This window comes from Helobdella robusta (genome assembly GCF_000326865.2).
Source record: "Helobdella robusta unplaced genomic scaffold HELROscaffold_40, whole genome shotgun sequence".
Taxonomy (NCBI): domain Eukaryota; kingdom Metazoa; phylum Annelida; class Clitellata; order Rhynchobdellida; family Glossiphoniidae; genus Helobdella; species Helobdella robusta.
In genome coordinates, this window is record NW_008704903.1 from 1,576,763 (window position 1) to 1,595,523 (window position 18,761).

Below are 18,761 nucleotides of genomic sequence, written 5' to 3' on the forward strand. Positions count from 1 at the left end.
GAACGTTAAGCCTGCTCAGTTTAGCTTGAGCGATATATTATTATGGAAAGTTAAAAAGCATAAAATAATGGCAAATTTCTATTTGATTATATATACATATCAAAATATAAGGAAAATCTCTAGTTAGTACATATTAATGAACTATATAACAATATCAAAAGTAGTCACACAGCAGATTGAAAAGAAATAATATTGGTTATAACATGATGACGAAATGATTTACCATTATAACATTACAAAAACTAACAAACCCACACACACACACACAAACAAACAGACATACATTCACGCAGTGTATTATTATTTATACAATGTAAAAAAACATGAAAAAATGTTTATTATGGGGCTAAGATACTACTGCAAAAACATTTAGACACCAAAAAATATTTAAACTGGATATTATAAAAAATGAAGCACTACATCAAGCCATATATACAGTACACACGATAGATATAAAAATATCTTCATCTATGGCACCTATAAGCAAATGAAGATCACGATTATTGTTAGTATGTTCATCATTTTCTGTCAGTACTCCGTTACAGCGATAACATGTAAGCCATAATGCTTAACACAACAAATGTTGACTCATTACTATTTAGTAATGTAATTAATAGATATTTGATTCATTTATACAAGTTTTGTTGAAATCGGTCAAAGTTACAAGATTGTTATAATTCTTTTCCAAGTTTTCCAACTTATCCATCCACTTCATGTCAACTAATTCAAAACGCCGGTAAACTGTTAATTCAATGTCATCGTCATCTTCATCGCCATCATCTTTGTCGTCATCATCATCTTTATCGTCATCAAAATATTCCTGCTGTAATAAAATCGCGTCATAATTAATAATAATAATAATACTAAGTAGATAGATATGATTGAATACAGCAGAAAACAACTATTATCTTATAAAATAACATTATTATCGTGATCAATGTTTTTTTTGCAATGATATCAATTGTTATCATTCATTATCATCATCATCATCATCTCTGTTATTTACAATCATCATCATCACCTCCATCTGCCAGACAGACAACCGGACAGACAGACTGATCACATGATTAAGGCTTCATTCATCAGGTCATCGTCCAACTCGCACACAACACTACCATCCGGCGACGACTGAGGTTTCTGCTGCTGTTGTAGTTGGCTGCTGGTCGACGCCGTAGCTGCTACAACAGCTGAAGCAGCTGGGTTTTGAGCCATTCCAGTTAATACTGTCGACGATGATGAAGACGACGATGATGACGGCAATGGTGGTGATATTGTTAAATCGAGAAGAAATGATGACGACGATGAAGATGACGTTGCTGAATTCAGATTATTATTATTATTACTTTTATTATTATTATTATTGTTGTTGTTGTGTTGTTGTGCTGCTGACGTGACGTTACCACAATCGGTGAGGACGATAATGGTGGATGGTGTGGTAGTCAGCAGGGTGGATGTGGTCGTGGAGTTTCTGCTCCCCGAGCCAGCAACATCCGAAATGAAGACCGATGATGACGACGCTGAAGTCGGCGACACGTCGATTATAAGATCATTATCGGGAAAGTCCGTTTTGTCGTCGCTCAGAATGACGTCATCGTCGTCGTCGATAGTGGTGGATTTGTAGATTCTACTGGCGCCGCTACCGCTACTTTCGTTGCTTTTGAAGCTGCTGTGCGACTTTTGCTGTTGAATATTTTTCAACAGTGATGAATTGTTTGCAGTGAGATCTGCCGATGTGATGCCAACATCAGCATCATTGCCAGGAGTGGCTCCGCCACTACCACCGACTCCATCGACCACAACCACCACACTGCCAGCTGTTTTATTGGTATTCACGCTGCTATTACTCAGAATTTTGCTGCTGTAACTTGTATTTCTTGCTTCTGGGATGATCTTAGGCAGATCAATAACTATAGATTTAGGAGACGTTGGAGATGAGGCTGACGACAACGACTGAGTTAGGAGGGGGTTTTTCGGTGATGACGTCATCTTGACCGGGGAGGGCGAACGTGGCGGGGCGAGCATTCTTTCAACCGTGGCGGCACTATTATTGGCGTTGCTATTGTTGTTGTTGGTGGGTTGTTGGGATAGTACACTTCCAACATTATCAACACCACTACTGCCATTGTTGTTGTTGTTGCTGTTGTTGTTGTTGCTGCTGTTGTCAACAGTGCCAACCGCATCGAGAAAATGTCGACTATTCGGTTGCTGGTCATTTACCTTCATGCTTTTACCTGATTTGTCGTAACTGTTATTGTTATTAATGCTGTTGTTGTTGCTATAGATAATAGGCTGTTGTTGTTGCTGTTGTTGTAATTGTTGGGGAATTTTTATAAGGGGTTTATCTTGGTACCCGCCATATTCGGTCGGTACGGGTAGTATACCCCCACCACTACCAGCACAACTTCTATTATTATTATTATTATTGTTGTTCTGTATATGCAACATACGAATATTATTGTTATTGTTGTTGGCCTGGTTAGTTAGCGGCAGTATTGGTAGTGGCAGTAATGGCTGCTGCTGCTGCGATTGATGTGGCGGCTGCGATGTCTTCAACAATTTTATCTCCAACGTTTCGTTATTATTATTACTATTATTTTTGTTGCTGCTGTTGTTGTTGTTCCTCATCATTGTGTTGTTAATTAGAGGCAAAGCTGATAATGATGACGACGATGACAAAGACGACGACGATGATGGAATTTTAACATTCAGCCTGCCTAAGCTGACAGATGGATTATTATTCAGATTAATACAAACATTATTATTGTTATTGGCGTTATTACTATTATTATTATTATTATTATTATTATTAACATTATTACCCATAGAAACATTATTATTATTATTTTGTTGTTGTTGGGGCGGTCTATTAGCTGTCGCAACGACATTAGCATTGGCAGATGACGACGACGACGATGATGACGTCAAAAGTGGAAGCATGGTGCCAGCGAATGCACTATTATTACTATTATTATTATTATTATTGTTGTTAGTATTATTGACATTATTATTATTATTATTGTTGTTGTTACTGTTGTTATTGTTGTTGCTACAGCTATTGGGCGATGGTGATTTCGAAATATTCATCCCACCAGCTTGTCTATTATTATTATTATTATTATTATTATTATTACCGACATTATTGTTGTTATTGTTGTTGTTATTATTATTATTGACGGAAACCCCCTTAGCGTTGATTGGCTGAAACTGATTGTTACTTGACGACGACGATGACGACAATGACGTAGGTGTAGTTCTAGAGGCCATATTGTTATTGTTATTATTATTGTTATTATTATTATTGTTGTTATTATTATTGTTATTACTGCCATCACTACTACCACTACTACAACTGATGCTGTTAGCCGCGTTCATTTTCTTCTGCAACATCTTACTGTTCATCATCATTGAAGACGCTGACGCTGAAGAAGCTGACGCTGATGATGACGACGACGACGACGACGATGCTAGCTGGTCCCTAGTCGGCGTACTAGGCTTATTACCTTGGTGATAATGATGGTGATCTTACGATGTTGAAAAGTAATGGAGTAATATTAAAAGCAGGTTCAATGTTGTCCCTGAACCATCAACACAATCATCTTCATCATCATCCTCATTATCATAACACAATCATCTTCATCATCATCCTCATTATCATAACACAATCATCTTCATCATCATCCTCATTATCATTATTATTATTATTACTATTATTATCAGAGATATTCAAATAGTGAATTTAACCGGATGGCAAAAGGTAGAATACAAAGAACTCGCAATTTCGAAAAAAACGAATATTTAGAATGGAAGACAAGAATTGAAATAAAAAATAGCAGGCTATCCAACAAATCTTCACAGAGATGACACTCAAACTCTTGTTTTCAAATTCAGAAGTTTTAACACCTCAACCAACAAATCAATCAACATCTACAATGGCGAAAAGAAACATTCAGCTGATGATAATCAACAATTATTCTCATGGAATCTAGAAATGTGACGGTTTGAATGGAAATTGCAATATTTAGATGTCTGGTCTAAAAATTACCGTAATGGCAAATTTTGCGAGAGAATACTCGGCCCGGCTAAACATCCGGTGCGTCTCTAATTATTATTATCACCCTTTTCCTCCTCCGCTCTCTTTCTCTCTCTCATACACACACAAATACACACACAAATACACAAACATATCTCTCTCTCACTCACACACACAAATACACACACACACACAACATACATATCTCTCTCTCTCTCTCTCTCTCTCTCTCTCTCACTCATCAACATCTCACCTTCCTTGATGATCTCCAGTCTGATGGCGTCATAGATCTCTTTTTGGACGACTGCACTGTCAGCGCTCTTGCTTCCATCCGAACTGCTGACCGAGTGCTGCTTTTTCATTAGGCTGTCAATCACCAGGGATAAACTTCCAGCTGTGGCGGAGAGAGAATGATGATGAGAAGAGAGGACGAAAAGAGAGAGAGAGAGAGAGAGAGAGAGAGAGAGAGAGAGAGAGAGAGGGAGAGAGTGAGAATTATGGCAAGAAATGGTGACGAAGAAGAAAAGATGATGACGAGGAAGATGATAACAATGAGAAAGATAAAGATGATAATAAGATGATGACTGTGAGAGATGATGATGGTGATGATGAAAAAGAGAAAGCCCCAAACCTTTTTTATTGCCAGATTTCCCTTCGGCAGAGCCTACAGTCCCACCAGCTGAAACGCCACTGGCTGAGAGCGACTTGCTTTTGCCAGCTGTCGCAACATTTTGCTGCTGCTGCAACTGCTGCAGCTGACCAACTTTTCCCATTCCACTAACGTTGTTGTTGCCGCTGCTACTGCTACTACTACTGCTGCTAGAGGTCGGGGTTGTTTTGGGTGATGGAGTAGAGGCCTGAAAACTTAGGGGGGTGGTGCATTGTGGTGGTTTGAATTTGTTGTTGTTGTTTTGTAGCGGTTGTTGATTGCTCTGATTGACCATGTTGTTGTTGTTCATTGAGTTGTTGGTGTTGTTACTGCCAGACATGCTACTCATTAGTTGCTGATTGTTATTATTGTTGCTGACATTATTATTGTTGTTATTGTTGTTATTATTATTATTATTATTATTAAACTGATTCTGCGCCACCTTCACCATCATCTTCTGATCAAATCTTTTAGCTTCAGCAGACTTTGGCCTGCTGCCAACTCCGGATTTCCCTAACCTCTGATGACCCTGGACCCCGAAAACCTTCGGCGACTTCTGATTGGCTGCCATCAGACCATGCGCCGCATTCACCTGGTGAAGATGTGCTCCCGGCCTGCCAATTAGTGCACTGGCCGATCCGGGGATCTGCTTAATTTTAGAGGAGGGATTTTGAATCTTTAGTTTACCCCCAGCGGAAGTGATCTTAATTGGAGGCATCATGGAGGATGAGGAGGATGCAGAGGATGAGGAGGATGAATTCGGAGATGTGCTGGCCGTCATGATGCACTCCTCGTCATCGAATTCATAAATTTTTTGCTTTTTCGACATTTTCTGGCGAGCAATGTCCTCACTGAGTATGCCTAGAGAAACTGTGGGCACCAGAGACGAGGAGAGGGCAGATGAGTAGGGACGTTTCATCTTCTTGCTCTCGTTGCTGCTGCTGCTGTTTTTGGTGTTGATATTCGCGTTGTTGCTGTTGTTGATAGTGGTAGCTGTAGATTTCAATCGTTTCAATGCCTGTTGTTGTTGCTGCTGCTGCTGCAAAAGCTTCGTGGACGACGACGACGTCATCAATGTAGATAAGGATGACGATTGTCCTAATGACGACGACGACGACGATGGCATAACTGCCTTGCCAAATGACGAAGTTAACGACGAGGATGGCGCTGATGATGATAAAGTCGTCGTTGCTGCTGCTGCTGTTGCTGCTGCTGATGAAGATGACGATTGAGCGTAGGACGGCGAAGCTGTAATCGACGCAATAATCCCGACATCCGAATCGACTGAATTCGATTGGTTGTTCTCATCCAAAAGTAGGTCACTTAGACTACTACCAAAGGCTTTTCTACCCTCATTACTGTTATTATTGTTGTTGTTGACGACGTTGTTGTTGCTGCCAATGACATTATTGTTGTTGTTGAGATTATTTTTATTGACGTTGTAGTTGATGTTGTTACTGACATTTGCACTATTGCTTACGTTGTTAACTTGTTGCAATGCGTTGTTGTTCACATTACTAGGAATGGTGTTGAAAGACCTCTTGTCTAATTTAACTCTGATTGGCGGTTTGTTGCTGTTGAAAGTGTTGTTGTTGTTGTTGAAGCTGTTGCTGTTGTTGTTTTCGATGTTACTAGATTCAATTTTAACTTCCCAATCTGTGTCATCAATGTTGTTGTTGTTGTTGTTACGAATCTGTTGTTGATCTTTGACTATAATTTGTTGAGGCCTTATAATTTGTTGCTGCTGTTGTTGTTGTTGAAACAGCTGCTGTTGTTGCTGCTGTTTGAAATTAGCAGCATTAAACATAGTCTGATCTTTATCATGCATATTCGATCTAGCGTTGTTATTATTATTACTACTACTACTACTACTACTAGCATTCGCCCACTGAGCTGATGAGGTTGACGTCATTTGCTGCTGCTGTTGCTGCAACATGTGCTGCTGCTGCTGTTGAGAATAATTTTGAAAATTTGACGGATCAGACAGCTGTCTATTCATCAGGATGGGATTATTGCCGCTGTCGTTCATCTTCCCGCCACTCGCGACATTTTTTGCGACGTCAAGAGCAGACGACAGCGATGATCTACCAGCTGTGTTAACCATTTGCTGCTGCTGCAAATGTTGTTGCTGCTGCTGCTGCTGTTGTTGCGTGTTGAAATAGTCATCAACAGATATACTGTTATGAGATAATTTAGCCCTCTTAGTGTTATTAACATTCATATTGCTATTGCTGCTGACGTTGCCTCGACCAGCACCCGACCAATCAGAGCTCGGGGGTCGCTTCCTCTGTTGTTTTCCTCCTTGTTGGCCCATCCCTGCAATCACGCCCATCCCTGAAATGTTCGGAAGGCCAACGCCAATTAGAGAAGAGGATGACGATGCAGACGACTGATCTAAAAGGCTAGCTAGCATTGGGTTACTGGATACCTTATCAATTCTATGCTGTTGTTGTTGTTGGCTGGATGTCGTTGTCTGCCTGTAATTGTTGCCGCTGCTGTTGTTGTCACTTGCTGACGACGTCGGCGAATCAATAATCTCGACATCATTATCATGCTGCTGCTGAAGCTGCTGTTGTTGCTGCTTCATGTTTTCGCCTCGCTTCTGCTGTTGCTGCTGTAAGATCTGCTGAGTCAGCTGAAGTTGTTGTTGTTTAAAATCAACACTCATCCCAATCTGCTGCTGTGCGTGCTTTCCAGCGTTCATAGCGGCATTCATACCCCTGCTGTTGTTCATGTGCTGCTGCTGGCGATTTGTCGCGCCTACGTTTTTCAGCCCGACAACCACACTTTCCATCTGCTGAGTTTTGCTATTGAATGACGGAATGCAGTTTGCCAATGCTTTCGATACTGATATCTTAATAGGCGATCTCATGGCCATCTTGTTATTGTTGTTATTATTCATATTATTATTATTATTCATATTGTTGTTACTCATGTTATTATTGTTGTTAATATTCATAAAGTTATTATTATTATTATTATTATTATCATTCGTAACACTAGCTACATTGTTGTTGTTCAAATTTTTATTAAAAAAATTGGCGTTATTGTTATTTATATTATTATTATTCATATTATTATTATTATTATTATTATTATTGCTATTCATAGAAACATTATTAATGAAATTATTATTATTCATATTATTATTGTTCATATTTGCCCCATCAGCTAAGCACAGATTGGCTCCAAAGTTATTATTATTCATATTATTACCAAGATTATTATACATATTATTAAAAATCCCATTATTATTATTATTATTATTATTATTATTATTTATATTATTATTGTTGTTGTTATTACCGGGACCAAAATTTCCGCCCTGTTTAAATTCACTTTTAAACGAAACCTTGCCAGTCACTTCGGCCACAGTTCCTTTAAGCAAAAGTTTTCCATCTATGCTATCTTCAGGCAGGAAGCTATAAGCTTTCCGACACTTCCGGTACACTAATGGCGGGAGATTAAACTGTCTGGGGGGCGGTAAACCGCGATTTCTCCTAGAAAAATAATCAGCGCCACTCTTATCAAAGTTAGGGAATGAGTTCTGGTTAGTGATTAGGGAAATTGTCGGCGGTAGGGATGTGTAGGCGGCCAGCGATGACGACGACGACGACGACGACGATGGCTGTTTCATCATCATCATCATCGCCATGGAGTTCGCTGAGACCTTTTTGAAGAGAGCTCGTAAGACAATTGGCAGGCAGAGACTCCTATATGGTGTATGTACGTGTGTGTACGTCTGTGTGTGTGTGTGTACATCTGTATGTGTGTACGTCTGTGTGTCTGTGTATGTGTGTGGTTTTGGTGACGACAATAAAAGTGACAATAACGGCATCAATAATAACAGCAACAAAAACAATAACAATAGCAGTAACAATAATCACGTTAATAACCTTTGCATGACCCTTGTTATATAGTCACATGGAATCAACGGCATTCCATCAGCAATGACGTCATTGTTGTTATTGTTATTATTATTGTTGTTGTTGTTATTGACGCTGTTGTTGTTGTTGTTGTCACTTGATATTTTGCACGTTACACTGATAGAGTCGTTTAACTCCAGTTCAACTAAAAGCAAAAAATGATAAACAATGATGATGAGATGATGATGCTCATGATGAATGATGCTAAGATCATGGAGTCGTAATGGAGATGACAGTGACGAAGATGAAAATGATGATGACGAAACAACAACAACATCATCATCATCAACAACAACAACAACAATTAACTTGCTAATTGTGAACCCTGACAACTAACCAACATAAACACTGGTAAAAAGCGAATTTTCACAACAAACAACACACAAACAAACAAACGAACGAACGAACGAACGAACGAAAGCAAACGAAAGAACAAACGAACTCACTGGTTAAAAGCGAATCCTTGCATGGGTGTTGAAAGGTGGCAGTGATGAGCTGCAGGCCGAGTGAAGTTACTTCAAACTGTACATCCTTATCTGTAAACTCTTTCATGCCTGATTGATCGAGTGAATGAATGAATGAATACATACACGAATGAATAAATGGTTGAACGAATGATTGAATGAACGAATGATTGAATGAACGAATGAATGAACGAACGAATGAATGAACGATCAATCAAATAAGCAACAAAGCCGCAAGACTGACTTGAAGACTTCAAAACATTCCTCGACTTTACGCAACTACATATCAGCGTATTAAAGAGGACTTGTTGTCTGAGCTGCGCAACGATATTCGGCAGATGGGTTGGATGGGTGAATGGGATTTTGTCAACAACGCAAGCCAGAAAATTTTGGTTCAGCGGATTCTCCAAGCAGAGGAACTTGTTCTTATTTGGCATCACCTTGTATGATGACATTAATGATGCTATTGATGTAGTGATGTTAATATCAGTGATGTTATTGTAACTATGCGGTTTTACTGTTGTAGGGATGATGTTGATGATGATACTAATAACAACAGCAATAATAATGATTACTAAATCAGCCAATCATAATTATTACCACCAATTTAGCGTCCAATCAAAACTAACGATCAATGTGCTGCCATTGTTTGATTGGACAGAGCTTTTCTTCGAAGATAGCTGTTCAACCAATAAGGTGATGATTGGCTTCAGTTGGCTCTGTGACGCTATTTGGATACCTATTCAGATACGCAATCATTATAATGAACGAATCAATGAATCAACCAATGAATCAATCAATCAATCAATCAAAAAAGTGAGCGGAGCTTAGAGACATGTTATTTAAGATTACCTATAGTAAAAAACGATAAAATTTTGAAGAAAAAACTGACCAGTTAGTAATTGAATCTTGTTGGCTAGGGACCATGAAACGACCATTGGCTCTTTCAACGTCACCACAAACCTATTGCATGAATGAATGAATGAATGATTGATTGAATGAATGAATGAGCGAATGAATGAGCGAATGAATAAGCGAATGAATGAGCGAATGAATGAGCGAATGAATGAGCGAATGAATGAATGAATGAATGAATGAATGAATGAATGAATGAATGAATGAGCGAATGAATCATCATCGTCGTCGTCATCTGTAGAACCTGGCGGGTAGCATGCAGCTGTTACTGTTGTTCAACGGAGAGAATGCTGGCAGGCTGTGGAGATGAAAATTAAGTAAATTACTTCATACATTCATTCAATCATTCATCCTATTCCTCAGTTCATTCATTCATTATTCCATCCATCCATCCATATCACCTTTTTCCATCAGCCATCTTGTTCGTCAGCATCAAAGTCGATGTTTGCAATCTTGAACAAACAAATGAAAAAAATATTATCATTTTTATTATTATTATAATCATATTTATTATTAATTATAATTATATTTATTAATTAAAATTATATTTATTAATTATAATTATTATTAACCTGTTGTTGGTCGGAGATTTTTCCACCGAAACTGTAAGACTACATCCAACATCATTCTCTATTATGGCTGATTGGTTGAGTGGTTGGTTGAGTGATTGATTGGTTAGTTAGTTGTCATCATCATCGTCATCGTCATCATCATCTCCGTCGTCATCATCATCATCATCATCATCACTACCTTCTAGCGTCATAGGTATCATGGTTTTATTTTTTTCATTCAACAGGTCGTAGGGACCAACGAAGTATATCAACTTCATTGGGATGCCTGAATGAATGAATGAATGAATAAATAAATAAATGAATGAATAAATGATTGAATAAATGAAAGAATGAATGAATGAAACATTCATTCTTTCATTCATTCATTTAATGAATGAATGAATCAATCAATCAATCGATCGACCAATCAATCCCATACCTCCAGTTCTAGGTACCAGAATGCCCAATGGAGACCGATGCACGTAGCTCTGAATGCTTGGTATACTACTGCAGTATCAATTAAGTATCAATTAAGTATCAATTAAGTATCATTGTTAAATATCATGAAAAACTGGATGGATGGATGAATGAATGAATGAACGAATGGACACTATTACAAAAAAAGAAAAGAAACAAAGATAACAAAACAAACTTTTGAAACATAGACAGAGAGTTGAGATCTGACTCGAGTGATAATAGGGCCTGTGTTATCTTGCATCTCACTTTTCTACGGATAGAGTCATCATCATCATCATCATCATCATCATCAGAAACATAATCATAATCATGATCGTAAACATAATTTGCACTAATATAAAAGTGAGCCATCATCACCACTATCAGCTTTTTTTATTATTATAACGAAAAATATAACATAATAATAATAACAATAATGACTTACTTATCATTTGATATATCATTGATAGCTATCAACTTGGATATATGTTCGGACAGCTGGTCATACTTTTGGGCTTTAAAGTTCTTAATAAGATCGAAACATGGCTATAAAAATAAATATATCCAGAAATTTAGTAATTCAGTTGTCTGAAAATGAATTATGAATAAGATGAATTATGCTCCAACTAAATATTACTCATTCTTATTGATATCATCACATGCTTGAGTACCATGACATAATAATTTATGATAATGTAACGAATAAATTATGATAATCACCTTGGGTTCACCGTTCATCGTGATGGTCACATCGTCGACCTCACCAATGCTATTGACTGACATCCTTTAGAAAGATATAAAGAAGATATCATTAAGGTAATGATATCAACGTTATCATCAAATAAGATAACAATAGCTAAGAAATCATTAATTTTTTCTCATAATTCTTAAAGGCATCAACAACACACACACACACACACACACATTGGATGTGATAGGTAGGAATCTTTTGGCATTTGAACCTGGTAGCCGCAAGAGTATTGCCAGGCAACTTAACCATTACACTATCTCTCGCCAACACTCATTGAATAAGTATGATAATTATTAACGATATAGATGCACTAACCTGATGTGAAACACATCTGCTAAAACAGTAAGCTCGCATCTGACATTGTCAACGTTGTATTTTAGGCCAAACTTCATTATTATGGATTCTAGTCTATCCAATGTATAAGAAGCTTTTGGGACTGTGAATGAATGAATGAATGAATGAATGAATGGATTGATGAATGAATGAATTATATTCAACTAATTAGTTTTTATTTAATTTTTAAAATATTTTTGAAACCTTTAATAGAATTCCTGAGGCTATCTAGCTGGGAGTGTAGCAACTGTAGGTCAAATCCAGATTTCTGATCCTAAGATTATTTATTAAAAATAAAATGTAAATGAATAAATGAACTAATCATTAAATTAAAATTTAACTTAATAAATTTAATTAGTTAATTAAATTAATTAATTAATTAAATTAAAAAAAATTAAAAATTACTAGCATTTGACAGGCCATGGAAGATTTTAATTGATTCAATGGCTGTCTTCTGCCTCCTATTTTTGTTTCTCAACTTTTCCATCAACATGTCTAACTGCATCTTGTCAGGATCTTTTAAAATTAAAAATTAGGAACAATGAAATTTGGAGATATCAAATTTCATTATTAAAATAAAAAATTAATCCAAAAATGGCAGGTAGCTTTTAGACTGAAGTTTTTAATATTTTATGAAACATCTTTAATTAAAATTTTTATTTTATTAAAAATAATAAAAAAAATAATCAAGAATAAAAGATAAAATTGATGATTTCTTCACCATATTTAGCTAAAGCAGCGGCCATTTTGATCAAAATTAAATGTAATGTTTTCAAACAAAAGTGGATCGAAATTATTAGTTTAAATAGGGTTGGGCTATTTTGGCTGACCTATGAAATTGCCATGGTTTTAACAAACAAGCTATACGAAATATTAACTTGACTTATTATGTTTAAAACCATCTACTAATTAAACCGAATTATGTATTTTTAAATTATTTTTGTTAATTTGAATAAAAAATTGCATTTTGTCCGGTGAAATACAGCTGCTTATTTAAAGCAAATGTTACCTTACTAGTATTGAATTATAGTCACTCTTTTTTGCACTTAATCAATCTTGTTAAGCTTTTATTGATTTTTTTCTATTGTAACAACTATTTTGTCATGTTCGATAAATATTTTACATTACTATCTAATTTCTTAATAAACAAACTCAACTATCGATGTATAGCAAAATTTTTAAAATATGTACGTCTTTTATCATTTTATACTAGGTTTCTCACGAACAAATAATAATACTAAAAAATACACCGTCAATTTTAAACAGTCAGCGTATCAAAATCAAATTTGTCTGTGTATTTGTGCGTCAACATTCAGAAAGTTTGATTAGACGACATGAGAAAAATAATGATACACCCCAAAACTACTAATTATTTACAATAATACACGTAAACATAGAAAGTAGTATTGAATCTACTTTGTTAACATTAAAATGTCAGCAATAGGTACAAAGATAACAGGATTTACAAGAGTGCTTCATCTTTACTTCATCAATAGTGACCCACATTTACGAAATAAAGCCCGAAAACTCTCTCTCTCTCTCTCTCTCTACGTGCATGTATGTGTGCGTATGTATATTATTATTATTACGGAAGTTTATGTACAGCGCATTTTTATTGTTGAATCTCAAAAGCGCTACTAAATCATAGACAAATAAGACGGACATTCATTGTGCAAATAAATAAGTTTTAAGTTGACTTCGAAATTGTAAATATGATAGGTTAGGGTCACGTAAGTATGGAGGTAAACCATTCCAAACAATCGGGCCAAGAACCGCAAAGTTGCGGGAACCCGTCACCAACTTTGTGGTCGGGATAAAATATATCATGAATTAATATTTCTTTGTTTTCTCTCTCTCTCTCTCTCTCTCTCTCTCTCTCGTTATGGGTGTTGTATGTATTTTAGTATATCTTCGTATGCTACAATATATCATGAATATACAATCCCCCCTCCCCCCTCTCTCTCTCTCTCTCTCTTCCCTTTCTCTCTGTGTGTACGTAGATATGTATGTTAAAACCAAAACATGATGAATGACACTAAAGAGTAACAAGTGGATTAACACTTTGATTTGTCGTTATGTATGTATGTATGTATATGTATGTGTATATGTATGTGTGTGTGTGTGTGCATACGATTATGCGTATATCTAAACGTGTGCTAAGATACACCATGGGCTACTTGATTGAAAAGGAAAGAAGCTGAACTTAGAACTTTAACCGAACGGAAAGTTTCAAATTTCATTTAAGTAGTAAAGAACTGTAACACACACACACATCGAAAGGGTAATAGAAGAGGAAGATAATTACAATTTCAACGATTTAAATACAAATAACAACAAATCCTTCATAATGATTCAATAATATCGCAGCCATTATAGTAATTTTAATAATTACTTAAAAAAGACAGTAAACCAAAATCAGCTGTCAGTCCTTTATAACTCATTAAAAATCCGTGTGTTTGGTTAACTATCTCTCTCAAGCCCGTGTGTTTGAGAGAGATAGTTAACCAAATTATTGTTAAAATATCAATAAAAAAATACACACTACACACACAAGAACAGAGACAGTACCAAGACATACATACATTTGCAGTAGAGATACTTTACTATTAGAAGTACTCTCTCTCTCCCTCTCTCCCTCTTTCTCTCTCTCTGAGGTAATTATATTTCGCCACCACATTCAAAGGTTCGTCAAAGAAACACACAAACAGATGATTCAGATATCACATGAACAGATATCTGACATGGATAAGATAACTTTAGTACATTTAACAGCACACATTATATATATATATATATATATATATATATATATATATATATATATATATATATATATATATATGTATGTATATATATATATATATATGTGTGTGTGTGTGCGTGCGTGTAGATATATAAATATATCAATATATGAGGCATATTTACATGTAAAGCGTATCTATATGTATTATAAATATATATACAGTTATGTATATAATGTATATATATATATATATATATATTAAATGTATATATTTGATCATACACGTAAGTAAGTATGCTAATGCTTACCAAACCTAGCCTTTATAAGAGAAGCCGCATGGAAACTATCTAATGAATGTTAGATCCTGGCTGACAAAGAACTTCTTTGTATAATAGAGTTAGTGTAGTTTCTTTTGTTCTGTCCTCTTTAGCATACCTTGCTGCATATTTCATATTATATTCTATTGAATTTTTTATTTTTGTTAACTTTTAACATGTGCAGTGTGTATTGAGAAGTTTTCATTACTTAAAAAGATAGCATTTATCGCTTAGGAATGACGAGCGACTTATATGAAAATATGTTTTCAATTTGAAAAATATAGCTTCTCGTTCGTTTTTTATAATACTTGATCTCTGAGTTGTGACATCCGAGGTATTGCTACAATGAAACTTCTGACATCTCTCTTGCTTATTTCACTCTGTTTGACGTCATCCCTAACCGACCCCAGCTATAAAAACGGGGATCATATCCTCCGTTGGTCGAGATTGTTGAAACCGACGATGGTCAGAAGTGAAGAATCAAAAATCAGTCATGTGCCAGTCTCAGACAGGTCGCAAGATGAAATTTCAGCTGATTTTAACCTAGACCTGGAGAACGAATGGGCAGACTTTAAATTAAAATACAGTACGTATGTCTCCATCCCGCTTATTCATTAATTTATAAATAAATACTATATAAGATTTTACGCTATTTGTCCTAAAACCATAACCAACGGTAAAATAATTAAAAAGAATATGCGCTTAGTTTTCTTGAAATAAAAAACCCCCAAACCAGGAAGGGCATATAACTCAGCTGGGGACGAAAAGGTTAGGAGGTCAATTTTTGAGAATAACTTGAAGAAGATAAAGAGCCACAATGTCCTCTACAAGAAGGGCATCAAAAAATACTCAATGAGAGTCAACGAATTTGCCGACATGGTCAGTATATACACATACAAATACACACAAATACATACCTACACACATACATTCACACGTGCACACACACACTCACTTCTAAAATAGACATTTGAGGAATTCGCCGCCAAAAAAACTTGCTTTAAACGACGCCCAAATAACCCTTCTGACCCCATCCCACCTGCCACGACCTACTTGACCTCTCTCAGCCCCCTCATGGATCTCCCGGACCACGTTAACTGGACCGAGAAGGGCTACGTCACCCCCGTCAAAAGTCAGGTCATTCTTAAGATGATTGTAATGGTGATAATATTAATATTGATGATAATGATGATGGGGAAGATGATGATGATGGCGGTGATTTGCATGTTATCTCGAGCTCCTAATTAAAAAAAAATACAGAACTATTCATCATCGTCAACATCGTTATCATTATCATTTTCTTCATAATAATAATAATATTAATAATAATAATAATAATCACAATAATAACCATAATCTTTTTAATCATTTAATAATCATCGCCAAATTTATTACCATCGTAATCATCATTATCATAGTCGTCGTCATCTTTCTACCAATCCATCTAACATCATTGCCATCGTCCTCATCATTATCATCACCACATCATCATCACAATCATGATCTTCATCATCACCATCATCATCGTCTTTACTTTCATTGGCAGGGTTCTAACTGCGGTTCATGTTATGCATTCAGTACTGTAAGTTTTTGAAATAATTTCCTCACTATTTTTCTATGAATAATCATTAATTAATTAATATAATGTAGCTAATTTAGTTTCGTACATTCATTCATTTACTAGTTCATTCACTCGCTCAAACGTTTATCTTTCTACTAATTCATCTATTTATCTATTAAAATTTATCCTCCATTTTCTATCCACTCGTTAATGTTTCTATCCATTCATTTATTCATTCGTCCATGCATTCATCCGTCTACCAATCCATTCATCTATTCTCTCCATCCATCAATCCGCACATCCCTACTATTTTAATCAGACCGGGTCCATAGAGGGCCAGCACTTCAGAAAAACAGGCAAATTAGTGTCTCTAAGTGAGCAGCAATTGGTTGATTGTTCTTCAAAATACGGCAATGAGGGCTGCAATGGTGGTCTGATGAACCAGTCCATGGTCTACGTTCAGGAAAATGGGGGAATTGATACTGAGGAATCCTACCCCTACGTGGGGCAAGTTAGTAATTAGGGCCGAAAAAGAGATGTACCTGTGGGGTATTTTGCGGTGCGATGATTAGGCGTGAAACTGCGTGATGTGATAGTTGGCCTGGTGTGACTTGTATTCGTGTGCGTACACTGCGTTCGTTCGTTCGTTCGTTTGTTTGTTGATTCTGACAAATATCGAAGAATTCTAAAAGATATAAAGTTAATGTTTTTTTTTATTGTCGTTTCCTAGACATGAAGTGACACACACATTCACACGCACACACACACACATCCAAACTCACACACACACATACACATCCAACTCACTCACAGACACACACACGTACACATACAGGACCAGCAATGCAAATTCAACGAAAAAACCATTGGCGCCACAGTTTCCGGTCTGGTGCAGCTCCCCTATGGTGACGAGGAAAAGTTGAAGGAGGCCGTGGCCACAGTTGGTCCCATTTCTGTGGGCATGGATGCCGGACATGATTCATTCATGTTTTATTTTGGAGGTTCTCTATTGTTGTTGTTGTTTTTGTTGCGGTTGTTGTTGGTGTTGTTTCCAATGCAGAATCATTATCGTCACCATCTCTATCATCGTCATCATCATCAACAACAACAACGACATCATTATTATAACTAACTTATTATTATAACTACAAAGGTATATTTGACGAGCCCAAGTGTAGCTCCGTGAATTTGAATCACGGCGTCCTATTGGTCGGCTATGGAACCCTCGAAGGAGTAGATTATTGGCTAGTCAAAAATAGGTCAGTGACATACTAACATATTTATTATTGTGTGAAAAATGGGATTGGCTGGTTAAAAATATAAATAAATTTATTATTTATTAAATATATTTATTGGGATTTCACCACCAAAATCATATAAACATTCATGGTTTCATTATTATCTAATTAATATTAAAATATTTAGTAGTAATATTATTCAGATTTAATAAATAATTATCATAATTTATTTACCAGCTGGGGAACATTTTGGGGTGATGAAGGATATGTCTACATGTCGAGAGGCAAGAAGAATCAATGTGGCATCGCTTCAGCCGCATCCTACCCGCTCGTCTAAAATATAATTATAATAATAATTCTAATCATAATTACGATAATAATTATTATTGATTGAAATTTATACGTTGTCTAATTGGTCGATCGAACCATTTTTTATAAAGAAGATACTTCTTCAGTCTTTAAAACATCTTTGCCGATATTGCCAGTGCATTTTTGGACCGAAAGATAAATAAAAATTTATATTCCAGTTTAAAATTGTGTTTTCATTTAAATAAAACATCAGCACCATTATTATCATTTATATTGTTATGATAGCAAAGATTTAACATAAAAAGCAACAGAAAATCATAAAAAAATTTAGTATATAAAAGATGTAACTTATCTACCTACCTTTGAGCAAGTTGGATGATGTCGCCAAGATAGTTGGAAATTGTGAAGACAATATTTACCCTCATACATTCACTCATTCGTTCATTTATCCATTTATTCAATCTTTTATCCCTTCATTCATCCATTCATTCATTCATTCATCCATTCATTCATTCATA

At 35.9% G+C, this 18,761-nt stretch overlaps 2 protein-coding genes across 2 annotated transcripts; one reads left to right on the forward strand and one right to left on the reverse strand.

Annotated features, from left to right (window-relative positions):
• Nucleotides 1–1,059: 1,059 nt before the first annotated feature.
• Nucleotides 1,060–12,821, reverse strand: HELRODRAFT_177042 (hypothetical protein; the record flags this gene model as incomplete). The annotated part of the gene is made up of 15 exons (XM_009025251.1): nucleotides 1,060–3,500; nucleotides 4,284–4,424; nucleotides 4,662–8,392; nucleotides 8,576–8,750; nucleotides 9,052–9,159; nucleotides 9,314–9,586; nucleotides 9,962–10,032; nucleotides 10,229–10,274; nucleotides 10,735–10,821; nucleotides 10,975–11,042; nucleotides 11,437–11,537; nucleotides 11,712–11,775; nucleotides 12,058–12,178; nucleotides 12,481–12,591; nucleotides 12,797–12,821. The coding sequence occupies 15 exons, from the start codon at nucleotides 12,819–12,821 to the stop codon at nucleotides 1,060–1,062; spliced, it is 7,563 nt and encodes a 2,520-aa protein (XP_009023499.1).
• Nucleotides 12,822–15,194: 2,373 nt separating this feature from the next.
• HELRODRAFT_185843 (hypothetical protein) lies at nucleotides 15,195–18,502 on the forward strand. The gene is made up of 9 exons (XM_009025252.1): nucleotides 15,195–15,214; nucleotides 15,546–15,721; nucleotides 15,872–16,014; nucleotides 16,102–16,272; nucleotides 16,682–16,717; nucleotides 17,016–17,207; nucleotides 17,532–17,697; nucleotides 17,850–17,955; nucleotides 18,172–18,502. The coding sequence occupies exons 2-9, from the start codon at nucleotides 15,598–15,600 to the stop codon at nucleotides 18,269–18,271; spliced, it is 1,038 nt and encodes a 345-aa protein (XP_009023500.1). The 5' UTR covers nucleotides 15,195–15,214; nucleotides 15,546–15,597; the 3' UTR covers nucleotides 18,272–18,502.
• The last annotated feature ends 259 nt before the right edge of the window (nucleotides 18,503–18,761 follow it).

Coding starts and splice junctions, on each gene's coding strand:
- HELRODRAFT_185843 (XM_009025252.1), top strand. CDS start 15,598: ATGGTCAGAAGTGAAGAATCAAAAATCAGTCATGTGCCAGTCTCAGAC. Junction 17,698..17,849: donor ATTCATGTTTTATTTTGGAG/GTTCTCTATTGT, acceptor ATAACTACAAAG/GTATATTTGACGAGCCCAAG. Junction 17,956..18,171: donor TATTGGCTAGTCAAAAATAG/GTCAGTGACATA, acceptor TTTATTTACCAG/CTGGGGAACATTTTGGGGTG.